The 15,485-nt window shown below is 46.8% G+C and overlaps 1 protein-coding gene across 2 annotated transcripts in view; it reads left to right on the top strand.

Moving 5' to 3' along the window:
• The window catches only part of EFHB (EF-hand domain family member B), a 59,516-nt gene extending 44,638 nt beyond the window's left edge, over positions 1–14,878 (top strand). Inside the window, exons 10-13 of one of the 2 annotated variants that reach the window (XM_069582469.1) lie at positions 5,877–6,084; positions 8,476–8,688; positions 10,412–10,593; positions 14,543–14,878. In XM_069582469.1, the coding sequence (XP_069438570.1) occupies positions 5,877–6,084; positions 8,476–8,688; positions 10,412–10,593; positions 14,543–14,716 (777 nt within the window). In that variant the 3' untranslated portion in view covers positions 14,717–14,878. The remainder of the gene's footprint in view (positions 1–5,876; positions 6,085–8,475; positions 8,689–10,411; positions 10,594–14,542) is intronic. The other variant, XM_069582479.1, reaches the window with a different exon arrangement.
• Positions 14,879–15,485: the final 607 nt, after the last annotated feature.

Here is a 15,485-nt window from a genome sequence, read left to right as displayed (position 1 = left end):
TTACCTGACGTCATTTTAGGCCATCGCAGGATTTACCAAGCTGCACTGCCTTCGGCTTGCACTTAGGAGTCGTACCACACAAATGTGAAATGTGGCAGACTTTGTATTAGTACGCCCTGTTATTTTCGTTATTTTGCGGCTGTTATTTTCGTCACATACATCCTCCTTATGAGGAAACCCAGTCTTTCTAGAGCAAATAACCATGCTTTGTCTAAGTATCGGGTTCGTTCTTACCTCTTGTGGAGCATGAATTCTGTGCCGATTGTACATAACTTTGTGACTTGGCCACCAGCAAGCGTAGAGCCAACCCAGGGAAACACGTCTAGTTTGTGAACATGATCTGACAGCGTACATTCTGTGCACTCTTTTTGCTTCAGGTTTCATCTTATTTCATTCCAAATTTATTTTTCTCTTTGCCCTGATTTCATCACTTTTTTTTTTCTCTATTTGTACTTATTTTTCTAGGCAGCCTTAAAACCATTTTAGAATTAGTCTAAAACAGACAAATAAAAGCTCATAAAGAAACCTACGATGATGTAATGCATCATCATCTTGACAGAAGAAAGATCAGAATGATTTTAGTTCATCTCAAAGGGAAAAGATGATATTCTTCTCTCCCTTCTGATGTCGAGTACAGTTTTAGCAAAGTGACACTTCTCACTTTTTACCTTATAAAAATATCTTGATCACTCTTTGGCTAGTTCGTTTTAAGCCCATTCATTTTATTTTAGATTAGAGGGTCTGTGTGTCTGTGATCTACTGATGAATAAAACATGGGTTAAATATCTCATCTAAGTTTATACTAATTATGTTGGGACAAATGCCAGCCATCAGCAACATTTCTCATAAAGTTGTGTTTAAAGAAAGTATTCAACTGTTTCTCTGATTTTTAATAAAGTCTGATTGCTATTTACAGGTAATTTGAAAAGTATTCTTTAGAATTAGATATATGTGAAAACAAGTATTTTATATATTTTTTTAAAATTTTTCTTGCAGTATAGTTGTTTTACAATGTTGTGTTAGTTTCTGCTGTATAGCAAAGTGAATCAGCTATTAATATAATATGTATATTATACATACATCCCTTCCTTTTTGGATTTCCTTCCCATTTAGGTCACCACAAAGCACTGAGTAGAGTTCCCTGTGCTACACAGTAGGTTCTCATTAGTTACCTATTTTATCCATGGTATCAATAGTGTAAATGTGTTGATCTCAATCTCCCAATTCATCCCCCGCTTCCCCTCTTGGTGTCGATACGTTTGTCCTCTGTGTCTGTGTCTATACGTCTGCTTTGCAAATAAGCTCATCTGCGCCATTTTTCTAGACTCCACATAAAAGTGAGATTGTACAGTATTTGTTTTCCTCTCTCTGACTTACTTCACTCTGTATGACATCTCTAGGTCCATCCACATCTTTGCAAATGGCACTGTTTCATTTCTGAACAAGTATATTTTTAACTTTATTCAACTCCAAGTATCTACAGAGATGACACTGGAGAAACCCACGCGGTAGTGACGTGAATAAGGAAACTGGCAGGATGCGCTCCTTTCTGGAAATTCTTCATTTTAGATGTAATTATAGGCAAGACGATCATCTTAATAGCTGTTGATTATCTTAGTGAACCACCAGGCACATCCCTTATGATAAAAGTAAATTAAGCAGGGAGAAAATTACTGAGAATTATTTAATGCTGATACACCTTTTAAATAGTTAACTGTTAACATGCACAGCAAGTGCTCAGGGTCCTTGAGGAGCCTTCTTCTGTAAGGGTAATAAGATGGGGGTCTTCCTGGGACAGTTGTAGGTGCTTTTTGATTGTTTAAATCTTATACTGTTGAGTGCCCAGATTTAATTTAATTGAAAAGCAAAACAAAACAGAACAAATAAACTGTGATTTCCTAAGTGAATCTTCTTGGCTTAGAGGATTAATTCTGTTATTTGCTGAACACTCATAGTACATCAAATATTATTCCAGATAATGTGCAGGCTTTTTACTCAGGGGATGTAAAATCTAGAAGGGAAAATAAAGAAAAAAAAAAGACTCATGTCCAAGAATGGTCCCAGCAGAGTCTTAGATTTTCAGAATTTGTCTGTGTAATTCCAGCTCCTTTTATTCTAATTATTATCCAGGAAGTAGCTGAGATGGGAAGATTCCTTTCAGGAACAGTTCCGTCAGTGACAACAGTGGTCTACTCAGATGTGTGAGCTAGGAGCTGGGGAGGAAGGGAGATGGCTTGGAGAAGGCGGTCCCAAGGCTCAGAAACCAGGCAGCAGTGGGTGCCTGGGGGCAGGGAGGGCTCTTTGAGTGCCTGGACTGACGGCTCAGTGCTGAGGAGCCTCTGTGCTCTAAGTGGTGCCACCGCCAGGCTGGAAATGGGCCGAAGGCAGAGGGCATGACTCAGATGCTCTCCATGCACTCGTGCTTCTGTGACTGGAGCTGGCTCGCTGGCCTGAAATAGCGACTCCATAACTTGAAGACGTGTCAGCAGCGACAGGCGCCGCCAGCAGCTCTGGGAGGGGGGACACAGGCTCACGTCAGTGTGGCTGGAGCGCGGGGCAGTGCCTCGTGGCGTCGCGAGGTCGGCAAGTGGTGGCAGCCTCTGCTCAGGCCGGTGGCTTTACTTGTTGCCCGGTCTGATGGTAACTGTCCTGCCGTGTCTGAGGCAAGGACGGATCCCGGCAGTGATGGTGGCCCCCTGGGTGGTTCAGGCTCCATCTGAAGCTTGATCCCAGCCATCCTTACAGGAGGATGGACCTTTATCGTGGGCAGCTGTATGAATTACTTGGATGGTTCACTCAGCAGCTATTTGTTTCCATGGTTTTCTTTTAAAAAAATTTTTATTGGAGTAGAGTTGATTTATCATGTGGTAGCTTCAGGTGTACAGCAAAGTGCATCAGGTATGCATACACATATATCCACTTGTTTTTCGATTCTTTTCCACATGGCCAGCACAGAGGACTGGGTAGAGTTCCCTGCGCTATGCAGTAGGTCTTCATCAGTTCCCTATGTCAGATATAGTAGCAGACGCAGGTTCGATCCCTGGATCGGGAAGACCCTTGGAGGAGGGCATGCCAACCCCCTCCAGTATTCTTGCCTGGACAGTGGGGGCTGGCGGGCTACAGTCCGCAGGGTCACAAAGAGCAGACGTGACAGAAGCGACTCAGCACACACAGACCGTTAGACGCCATTCTCCGTCCCCGTTTGCCTCTTTGCCGCCGTCCCCTGGACCAGAAGTCTGTGTCCTACATCCTTCACTCTACTTCTGTTTTGTAAATGAGTTCATTTGTGCCTCCTCCGTTTTTCAGATCCCACACAGAAGTGGTATGAGATGTGTGTCTTTCCGTGTCTGATTCACTTCACTCAGTGTGACCGTCGCTAGGTCCATCCATGTTGCTACAAACATGCCATTATTTTGTTCTTTTCTGTTCCTGAGTGATATCCCATTGACCATATGTACCATAGCCTCTTTATCCATTCCTCTGTTGGCCCATAGACTCGAAAAGAGACGTCTTTAATTTCCAATCTGTCGTTTTCCATGTGGAAACCAAACTGACAGGCCACTGGCAACAATTCAAGAGTCAGTAAAATACATACAGGCTCATCAGGGGGAGTGCTGGCTGGAACCATGAAAATAAACTTGAGTTCCACCCACCGATGGAGAAGGCGATGGCGCCCCACTCCAGTGCTCTTGCCTGGAAAACGCCATGGATGGAGGAGCCTGATAGGCTGCAGTCCATGGGGTCGCACAGAGTCGGACACGACTGAAGCGACTTAGCAGCAGCAGCAGTCCACCCACCGAGGAGAGTGACTGCTTGTCTTTGTCCTTCATAGCTCTCACTGAGGTTGAGAGCCACAGCAGACCAGTGAGGACCCTGGGTTTCAGGTTCATGAAGCCGTTATTCATAGAGACTTGCAGTTCAAAGCGGTCTTGAGAGCTGTGAGGCCCCAAAGGTCCTAGCTTGTCTCCACGTGGCTGCTGGTCAGAAGCGCTGGAACATTCCCCAGATGGGTATGGAGAGCAGCAACACAATGACGCATCCAGCAGTGGAAGCCGCAGAAATGATACACCATGAGCCTTCCTTCTCCACTTTGAACAAGCCCTGCTAAGCCCACCAGCGATTCCTGGCACCTCTGCTTGTTGGAGACTGGGTGGGATGGCAGCTTTGGCACCCACAGCCTGTGAAGCCATAGCAGTTTGAGTCCCTGCGCCCTGAAGTTGCACAGACACCTGTGGCCTTAGTCCCCCTGGGGACGCGAGGACTTTGGCTCACACCTAGTCAAGGTCCTTGTTTTTGCTGACTGTATACAGCTTCTCCATCTTTGGCTGCAAAGGATATAATCAATCTGATTTCGGTGTTGACCGTCTGGTGATGTCCACGTGTAGGACTGTGTCCATGTGAGGAGACTTTAGCTCACATCAACGTCCACCTTAGAAAAGCTGGGTTTTGGGTGTGGAGGAGGGAGAAATAAAGGATGCAAAGACAGAGTGGCTCTGTCCCTGGTGAGCAAGAAGCATTTATTTTCATTATTGCCACCACCTATTTTAGCTTGGATCAACAGCCAACCTATTTTAGCTTGATCAACAGCCAATCTATTTTAGCTTGGATCAACAGCCAACCCCCTCGTCCCCCCATTGCTTTTCTGTTAGGACTGTGGGGTCTGCATTTTTTTGTTGACTTGGGCACGTGGCAGAGAATTTCATAAAACAGTCTGCTTTATCCAGGACATTACAGCTCCCTGCCAAGATAATATATTTTACATCCTAATTCTGTTTCAACAGGAGGGTTAGGAACATTATCCAGGCCTGTGTGTCTGGCTGCAGAAATTTATCTAGAATTCATCTGGAATTCACTGGGTCAGTTTCTCATTTTCCAAGGGATTTCCTTTGTCAGCGTTGTGACTCCAACTCTGGGCCTAGGAGCCGAATGCTAGTCAGTGAGTCACTCATGGTTTCCCTTGGGAGTTGATCTGTCTCAGGGAAGTCTCTCTAGAGGGCAAAGCTCCCTTGTGGCAGCCGGCAGGGAGGCTTGGACCTTTCACAGTCGGCAAGGGTGGATTTAAGGCGGGCCTGACAGGCTGCAGCAGGGCTGAGTGGCAAGACGCCCCGCTCTGGCCATTCCTCCTTAACAAGCATCCCGTGCTCCAGGTCCTCACCCCTCTAAGAGAATCAGCCAGTTCTGCCCACAGCCTTTCTAAATTTCCCTTTCCTGCTTTGCAGCTCACCTTAAGTGCTTCTGTCTTTAACTGTCGTCTGAAACGGGTGGAAACTTCCCCTCTCGCCCAGTGGACTGTTAATAGCTAGAGTGCAGCGGGATCTTAGATCCTTGACCAGGAATTGAACCCATGTTCCCTTCAGTGGAAGAAGCGTGGAGTCTTAACTGCTCACTGTACCGCCAGGGACTTCCCCAGAGGCAGCTGTCTTTGAACCCACCTCTCTGTGCTTGGCCTGCAGCCACTTCCGACCTTCTCCTCTTTATCAGGCAGTGGCGTGGAGGATCAAGGGCTGCCCAGTTGGAACACCAGAGGTTTTCAAAGCTTTTGAAGCATGGAAAGTTGTAGGAAGTTGTGGGAAGTATACAATGCTGGTCAAATGAAATGTCAAGCACGGATCCTGCGTGGGCCTGTTCCCACAGTGTAGGCAGCACGATTTAAAGACCAAGATACTAAGACAAAGGGTTGAAATACTGGGCACGTATCAGATGGACACAATGAGGACCAATCTCGCTTAAAGTCTGACTCTTATGTGAAAAATAAGACAGATTCTTGGAATTTATGTGATAGATGTTTTTTTTTTCTCAAGGGAAATGACAGACATTGCCCACCCTGTTCTTGAAGACAGTGCTCACGTCCCCTTTTCTTGCTTTGTGTCCAACAGAAGGGAGATGGGGTGATAGACAAAGCTGAGCTTCAGGAAGCATGTGACCAGGCCAGCTTGCACTTAGACGAGAAGCTCCTGGACCAGCTATTTGAATACTGTGATGTGGACAAAGATGGGCTGATTAACTACCTTGAATTTGCGAATTTTCTTACCTGGAAAGATAAAACCCCCCTTAAAGAGTATGAAGAGAGGGTCCTCATTAAAGGTATTTAATTTTTGAAGGTTTGCTAAATTCTTAAATGTACTTTCATGTTTTCTTTGTCCTGGGAGTTCAACTCTTGTCAACTTTAATATGTTTAAAAATTTGCACATATATACATATTTATTTTCTTTTTCATGCATAGAGTATCTGTGGAAGGACAGGAAAGAATTTGATAACATTTATTATTTCTGGGGAGGTGAGGTAGGGATAGGTTGCTAAGGGACAGTCTATGTTTTCCTATCTCTTGAGTTTGGAACTAGGTATTACTTACTTAAAAGAAAATAATTATGAGCAAAGCAATTTACACAAAAGCCCAAAATATGAAAGAGAGTTGCTAAGAAAGATGTTTGAAAGCCATATTCTTAGAGAAATTAGCTTCCTTTCCCTGGAAAAGTCAACTGTAAAATAGAATTTGATCTTTTACATTTTTTAAGAAAAGGACAACCCTAATCTTGACTTTTTTTCAAACATTTTAATGTTTACACAATATCTTCCTGAATCACTAACCACATATAGATATATGTTGGAATACATTTGTGTATGTGTGTATGGAAATATTTTAAAATAGCTAAAATCACAGTGAATGTACCATTTTTATTTGGCTTAAAAAGAACTTAGGTCTCAAATTTCTATGGAACAGAGATACTTTCATGATTTCTGTAAACTTCATTTTTCAGTTCCTTCTCACTGATGTATTGTAAATTACTAAACCATTTCCTCACTCTCTAAAACTTAGGTTATTTCCAAATATTTCAAGAGTAATATGAGTGACCACATAACCATTATCATCTTTCAGAAAGCTTTCTGTTTCTAATTTTATCTCATTTCTTATGAATGTCATTTTCATCCCGGAAGTAACTATTTTCATTTTGCCTTTTTCAATGACTGTACCAATTTGCAATTTTATCCGTCGACTGTGAGAAGGTCTTACTCCAATCTAGCTACCATTGAGTGTTATTTCAAACATTCTGGTAATTTAGTTGTTATATAATGACACCTCGTTTGCTTTAATTTTCAAGTCTGGATTATTAGAGGTGATTACCTTTTAAAAGGTTGTTTGCATTTTTATCTCCTCTTGGAATTTCTCTCCCTCTAAGAAGTTTTCACTTTTATTTTTGCAAAGCCAATGCCACATTTTGGGCTTTATTGAGGATGGGTGCCCTTACCAGTTTCTGGGACGGCTTTTCTACTCTACACACTGAGAGCAGGAAGATCTTTTCTACCTAATGAAGCTTCTTACAGAAAACAGCTCTACCCTAGTCCTCTCAGAAACAAGCAGAGGCTGACAGTCGTCTCTTTCTTGGCACAGCTCATAAGTAGTGGGGAAAGCTGAAGCCTGTTTTCAAACCAGATGGTTCTTCACATCGTTCCTGGTTTGGGGTCCTGACTTCAGCAGCCCTTTTCAGCGGAGGCTTTGGGCTTTCCCTCTCTCCTCTTCTTCTAAGATAGTGGCTGAAGGGGCAGTCAGCAGGGGCTCAGGCATGGTCTGTCCCCGCGCTGTCGGCTGGAGAAAAGGGGTTGAGTTCTTCAAGGAGCTGGCGTCCTGGGAGTTTTCTAAAAGCCTGTCCTCCTTGTTCCCACTTCGGCCTTGAGGAGGAGCGGCGCGAGGGGCCGATTAGAGGGCCCGGAACCCTGGGCCCCACGCTTCCGGGGCCGCGGCCGCAGGGGCGGCGGGAGGGAGGGGCCTCAGGCGTCTTCCGGTCCCGGCCGGCCCCGCCCCTCGGCGCCTCCCCGCGGGCGGCGCGCGGCCCTGGCGCCGGCGGCGCACTTCCGGCCCGGGGTCGCCGCGTCCGGGCGGAGCCCTCGGCCGCGCGGCCGCCTCCAGGGGGCTGCGGGAGAGGCCGAGTCTGGGCGCGGCAGCCGCACCGGGGTTTTGTCTTGCTCGCTGACTTGGAGGGGCCATTTACGGCACGGGGCGCGCACAGCGAGTCCTCCTCGCGTCTGCAGATGTCGCAGTGCGTGGCGTCCCCCCGCCGCCAGCCCGTGTTTGTGTGGCGTGTGCAGCTCCGAGTACACCTCTTGCCTTTCCCAGGGCATAGTCCTAGAGCAGCTCTGGTAGTCCTGTGTTCAAGTCAAATGTGAAAATGAGCTCTGATTTTAAAAACGAGGGAAGAAACAGTGTTTTCTGTTTTCTTTTGGTGTTTCAGACTTAGGCTTTATTCTAGCGTGAAATGAGCGGAGTGGTGAACAGAAATACTAGACGTTGTTCACGTTTGCTGCTGTGCGAGCTTGTGCTTCCAGAGCGAGCTCTGCTGTCAGTGAAGTGTGCGCCAGCTCAGCCTCCCTTTCCACCAGCAAGAAGAGACTAACGGCGAAAACTCACCTTGCTACAGGGCCAGCCCTGGGCTGTAACTTTGTCCGGTACATTTTCCCCGTTTCCCTCTTTGTTTGAAGGTAGAAAACCGGATTGTGCAAACCCTGCTGAGGCTAATATAGAAGAATCTGAACCAACTCTTCTGTTGAAGCCTGAAGACATTGTCTTAAAAGAACCAGGGAGCTCAGAAAAGACTCTGCGGACACTCCTGAGGCCAGGCGATAAAGTTTCTAATCACTACAAGACGACTTCTTCCGAGATCAGCGCGGTTGTAGGCGCTGTTCCTTCGACTTGTAAGCTTGTCACCTTATATGCTGTGTTTTAAAAGGAGCAGCAAACGCGGAAGGGTCTGTCCTCGGCTGTCCCCAGCCTCCATTAGACTCCAGCTTTCTCAAAGCCGAGGACTTTCATTCAACTCTGTTCTAAGCACCCAGGGGGGCTTACTAGATAGAGGCTGAATTGAGTTAGTGTTCATGGTGACCCAAGTGAAACGATTCTCTCTGTGCTAATGAAATTGAAACCATTATAGCTCAGAACCCCGAATGTTAGATATTGTCATAGTTCAGACTTTTCTTTTTGGCTGCACCATGAAGCATGTGGGATCTTAGTTTCCTGACCAGGGATCAAACTGATGCCCCCACATTGCGAGCCTGGAGTGTTAACCACTGGACCACAGGGGAGTCCCAAGTGGTGGGAGACTTAAATCAAGGGATTCTCAGCGAAAAACAGACTTTCCCTCAAATACTTGAGGAGCTGTCCGAGAACAGTTCCTTCGTCTTCATTCTCCATCTGTTAATCTGCCGGGGCTGTCCAACAAATACCACAGACTGGTTAAACTGCAGAAACGGATCATCTCTTTTGGATTCCCTTCCTGTGTAGGCCGCCGCTCAGATCCACTGTGCTGGTGCAGTAGAAGCTAACACGGTGTGGTGCAGCGGCTGCGTTGCAAGAAAAATTAATTAAAAAAGAGAAATTCATGACTCCACGATGGCTGGAAGCCTGAGATCAGGGTGTTGTCGGGCTGGCTCCCTTCTGAGGTGTGAGGGCCTCTTCTCCAGGCCCCTCCTGGCTGCTGGGTGCTTGTTGGCAGTCTCGGGTGCTGCTCGCTTTCTGCTGCGTCACCCCAGCCTCTGCCTCCATCTTCATGTGGTTTTCTCCCGTGTGAGGGTCTGTGCCCCCGCGTCCCCTTTTTGTAAGAACTCCAGGTGTGTTGGACTCAGGGTCCATCCTTCTCCAGTATGACCGCATTTTAATTATTCCTGCAGTGACCCTATTTCCAAATAAGGCCACCTCTTGAGGTGCTAGGGTTAGGACTTTACCATAAGTCTGGGGAGGATGCAATTCAACTCATAGACCGCGAAATCTCAGTACCAGTCACGATGAGTGCTGGTTATTTAGAAGGGCTTTTTATGTTGGTCAAGATCCCTTTTTTGGAGTAAGGCCATGATTAAGGATTTACATGTTTTTCTTTACTGGATTTCATAGACACACTTTACATTCTGTTGTGATGGGATCTTGCTGTTCTCTGTGGAACAGTCCTGTCCAACAGAAATACAGTTGTCGTCATATGTATTTAAAATTTTTTAGTAGCCACATTAAGAAAAAGAAGCAAGTGCAATTAACTCTAATAGTATATTGGGAATCCCCTGGCAGCCCAGTGGCCAGGACTCAGCGCTTTCACAGCTGTGGCCCAGGTTCAACACCTGGTTAGGGAGCTAAGACCCTGAGAGCCACAGGGAGCAGCCAAAAGTGTTCTTTTAAAGGGTACATATTTGTACTATTGTATGTACATGTAATACACGATATGTATCTCCAAAGCATCGCCATCTCAACGAGGAATCAATATAAGATGACTAGTTAAATGCTTCACATTCTTCCTTTGGGAACTAACTGAACCCTTGAAAGTGTGCATTTGGCACTCACAGCACACGTCGGTTTGGACTGGCCGCGTTTCCAGTGCTCAGTGGCAGCTGCTATATTTAGAATGTCTGTTTCCCCCCTCGATTGATGTCCTAGGTTACCCCACATATGGCGTTCCAACCATTCGGTCGGATCTTCCCGCCCCCCTAATTCGCCGAGTGAGCGACAGGAGGAGTTACGGCGAAGAGGGAAACGCCTACTCACTGCTGCATCCGACCGTCTTCGCCCAGAAAGGGGTGTTTGAAAGGGACTTCTTCAAGACCAGATCCAAGCAAGAGGTACTGCATGGGATTTCAGAAGGGCTGAAAGAAAGGCCCACTTCACATTGGCACGCAAAGATGGAAAAGTTTATTTGCTTGAGCTCTTATATTATGAAAGTCATCAGGAGCCGCTCAGATTAGGATTCCTGAGGGTCATGTGCAGTTTGGTTGTGATAGTTGGTACAGTTCTTCAAGTAGAACTGACTCTGATAAGAGGCATCTCACTCATGACATGTATCCACCATGACCCGTGTCTGCAAAGGAAAATGTTTCCCTATCATTCAGCCCTCTTCTGTGTTGAGTAAAAGCAAAGAGGCCCAGGACTTCCCTGGTGGTCCACTGGCTAAGAATCCACCCGCCAGTGCAGGGGACGTGGGTTCCATCCCTGGTGCGGAGATTCCACATGCCGGGAGGCATCTAAGCCCGCACGCTGCAGCTACTGGCCTGTGCTCTGGAGCCCACGCTCCATGACGAGAGCAGCCCCTCACGACTGGAGAGGAGACGTGCTCACCGCACCCGGAGAAAGCCCGCGTGCAACAGCGAAGACCTGGCACAGCCAAAGATAACTTTTTAAAAAAGCAAAGATGCTCAGTCCCTTCCTTGTGTGAGTCTCCCTGTGGTCGTGGGTCTCCAAAACCACAGAGTACGTGTGAGGAGGGCCCCTCCGCCTTCTCTGTGAGCTGTTACCTCAGGTGATCACAACAGGCCCTGATTTGAAATGTTCTGCCCTGTTCTCGTGTGTCAGCCCCTCACGTGTCTTGTTTTTTTTCACTTGGAAAACGTGGTCGCCACGCCCCAGGGGATTTTCTTCCTACACTGGGTTTCAAGCAGGTGCAACCGGCTAGGCCAGAATAGCCACTGGGGTTCTGAGGGCCGAGAAGTAATAGCAGGTCTGGGTCAGAGCAGCCCCTCTGGATCTGCCATTGTGGAAGGCAAGTTGTGATCTGGGGAGCAACTCCTTCTTTGAACGCTCAGATCCAGAGCTGGGGATGATGTGAACAGACCTACGATGCTTTCCAGGACTTCAGATGAAGGGTCCCTCAACTTACAAACACGCAGACTTAGTAATATTCATTGCAGTGATTCATCGCCACTGAAAGGGGGTCAGCAGAAAGGATGATGCTTGCTGGCTGGTCCCGAAGAAGGGACCCTCCATCCAGCACAGAGACGGTGGAGAGGAGACACCCACCTTTTCTCTCCCCTTAGTCACTCTAAGGGCCTATGAAATGGCTGTCAGGGCTGACGAAAGAAATGAAAATCTCCTGCTTGTTTCCTGATGCTTAAAATTCTTTCAACTAAAAAAAAAAAAAATTCTTTTAACCAGTAAGTCACTGTTTATCTCATGATTCTAGGTAGAAAGTAAGAACCCAGAGACTTGCACATATAGTATTCCAACCAAATGATATTCTACAAAAGGCAAGGCCTTGGAGAAGTAAGACCAGTGTACCAGAGGCAGGGGGTCTTTACGGCAGTATGAGGCCGTAATGGTGTGTACTTCAGCCGTGTCCGACTCTGCGACCCTGTGCACTGTTGTTCGCCAGACTCCTCTGTCCGTGGGATTCTCCAAGCAAGATGCGGGAGTGGGTTGCCATTCCCTCCTCCAGGGGACCTTCAGGACCCAGGGATCGAACGCTCGCCTGTCTCCTGCGTTGGCTGGCGAGTTCTTTACTCTACCGCCACCTAATGGTGGATAGACGTCATTACACGTCTGTCAGTATCCATAGGTTATGCAAGAGAGAGAGTGAACCTTCAGGAGAACTGTGGACTTCCGTTAATAATACTGTATCAGTGCTGGCTCGCCACTTGTAACAGACATGCTTCACTTAAGGCAGTGTTTCTGGTGGTCCTGTGGTTAAGACTCTGTACTTTCAATGCACCAGGGGTTTGATCTCTGGGAAATAAAATCCCACATGCCATGTGGCACAGCCAAAAAAAAGAAAGGAAAAGATATTAATAGGGGCTTCCCTGGTGTTCCAGTGGTTAAGAATCCACCTGCCAACGCAGGGGACACGGGTTCGATTCCTGGTGCAGGAAGATCCCACATGAGGCGAGCAGCTAAGCCCGAGAGCCACAGTTACTGAGCCTGTGCTCCCGAGCCCGGGGCTGCACCTACCAGACTCACGTCTCACAGCTACCGAACCCCACGCACCCTGCAGCCCGAGCTCCACCACAAGAGAGACCCCCTCACTGAGAAGCCAGCACGCCGCAAGCAGAGGAAGCCCTTGCACAGCAACGAGGACCCCGCACGGCCACAAATAAGTAAATTTTAGAAAGAATAAGTAGTAAGGGAGAAGGCGATGGCACCCACTCCAGTCCTCTTGCCTGGAGAATCCCATGGACGGAGGAGCCTGGTGGGCTGCAGTCCATGGGGTCGCTAAGAGTCGGAGACGACTGAGCGACTTCACTTTCACTTTTCACTTTCATGCATTGGAGAAGGCAGTGGCAGCCCACTCCCGTGTTCTTGCCTGGAGAATCCCAGGGACGGGGGAGCCTGGTGGGCTGCCGTCTGCGGGGTCGCACACGACTGATGCAACGTAGCAGCAGCAGTGATAAGGGAAATGGGGGCACACGTGATAGAGCATGTGGGAGCTCTCTGTAATTTCTGCTCAATTATTCTGGAAACCTAAAAATGCTCTAAGAAAACTTTATTAAAAAAGGACCTCGAGGCCTGGTTGGAGAATAGCATCACCCTGAGAATAGATGTCTGCTCAGTCGCTGGGTGGGAACAGAAGCTGTGCCGGGCCTTGAGTCGCCCCTGCTGTAGCTGCCGCTGCTGGCAGCCCTGCTCTTCTGAGTCTCGAGTGTGGTTGATTTTACTGCTGATTTCCCACAAGACGCATCCCGTCCAGGGGACCTACCAGTTGTCGGGGTTCCGTTCAGGAGGTGTGCTCAGCAGCAGAGCCATTTCTTTGGCTTCCCTGTTTTCCGTCTAACCATTCTTTCCATTTCCCTCTTTGCTTCCCTCCTGTGTGCTTTCTAGTAAATGCTTTTCCTCTTTTAGTTTCATTCCCCCTGGAAATCTTTTCTCCTCTGTACTCATTCTAATATTTCTTCCCACTACTGTTCTTATCTCTCCCTTCTTTATTTTCCCTGGGACATATAAACCCTGTTTCTCCCCCTGCCTTCTCTCCTTCCTGTTTGTCACTGCAGAGAGATGACTAATAAAGTGTGCTGGTTTTCAGTGTACTCAGGTTCTGTGTTTTTGGCCATGCTCCATGCCTTGTGGGATCTTAGTCCCCAGACCAGGGATGGAACCCAGGCCTGAGTCCTAACCACTAGACTGCCAGGGAACTGCAACATGCTCAGGCTTAGTCCGCTCACTTGCTCAGGCTTGCACTCTCTCTCTGACATTTGCACACCCACATGTATGGTTAAAGTTGACAACAGGCCAGTTAGAGATGCTTCATAAATGTTCTTATTTTTAAAAAAGAGAAACTATTATGCTAGGGGTTTAGATAACACACATAATGAGTTACAGGGATAGAAGTCAAATCTAGTGAGGCTGCCGTCTGTAACGTTTTTACTCTTTCTGCTTGAATTTGGCTGTCTTTATTTAAAAATTTTTTAATTTATTTTTTGTTTATCTGTGGATCGAACCCACACCCCCTGCGTTGGAAGCTCAGAGTCTTGACCACTGGGATGCCCGAGAAGTCCCTGGCTGCCTCCCTTTAACGTGATCAGAAACACTAGACTCGGAAGGGGCTTTGCACATTGGCTAGTACAGCTAAGCACCCTCATAATCATTTATGTTTACAAGATGATTCCTGAACTGGGAGGCCTGGAATTTTGGTATGTGCTTATTATGTGCAATAAGCGCACACACAGACACATATCCACACACACACACATCCACACACTTTTTAAGGGATAAATGTCCATAGTCTTAGAGATTATCAAGATATTTTTAAAAATACAGACTAAAATACCCATAAATCTTAGTCTGACTTCAATGTTTCCCCCCCTCTAGATTTCAGAGATACTATGTAACATTGGTGTCAAGCTTTCTGAGGATGAATTTGAAAACGTATGGAATCTTGCATCAAAAAAACACCACAGAGGAGAAGTTTGTGTTGAGAACATCAGAAATGTCCTGGATGAGTTACAACACGCGGACCGAGCCAAGTGCAAAGCGGCCACGTGATCTTTGTGGGGTTCATGCATTTAGATTGAAGAATTGCTGCATCTGTGTTCACCTAATATGTTCAGTCCACTCTGGTTTTAGATACTATAATTCAGCAGTCACTGTGGCAGGGCTCATATGCCTGGATGCAATTGCTAATAAATTTGATTTTGAATTTTAAAATTTATTTTCTTGTTTCCTATAAAGCACCAAAGAACCTGACAAGCACCAGGAGTTTACCTTCAACGGCACCCAGGGTGTAGCTCAGAATATATTGGACAAGAGTTCTCAGCATTTTGGTGGGCGCTCTGAGATTCAAAGTCTGGTTTGGGACACCAGGTCCACAAGATCTTGTCTTCAGCATTTCGTTGTTTTTCTCTGCAGATGTCACCGTGACACAGCTGAAGCTTGATGGGCTTTCATGTGTCTGTTAGCATCTGAGGAAAACAGGTTTAATTACAAGGAGTGGATTCAGGGAGAAAAAAACTTAACTTCAAACAAAGACAATGGCTGGTGGCTTTTCACATCTATGTCCAGAAAAGCATCTTGCCCTTGAAGTATCTGGAGGACACAGCTGACCACAGTGTTAGCTATGTAGCTCTAGAGAGCTGTTAGTAGCAAACTGCGCAGAATCATTCCCTCCCTTATGCCTCATCTCTTTTTAAATTTTAATCGATTAATTAGTGTTTGGTGGGGCTGGGTCTTCGTCGCTCTGTGCAGGCTTTCTCCAGCTGTGATCGAGGGCGGCCCCCTTGTTGCGTGTGTGCGGCCTCTTTGCAGTGAGAGGGAT

This window comes from Ovis canadensis, chromosome 1, assembly GCF_042477335.2.
Source record: "Ovis canadensis isolate MfBH-ARS-UI-01 breed Bighorn chromosome 1, ARS-UI_OviCan_v2, whole genome shotgun sequence".
Taxonomy (NCBI): Eukaryota; Metazoa; Chordata; class Mammalia; order Artiodactyla; family Bovidae; genus Ovis; species Ovis canadensis.
This window is presented reverse-complemented; position numbering and strand designations above follow the sequence as displayed.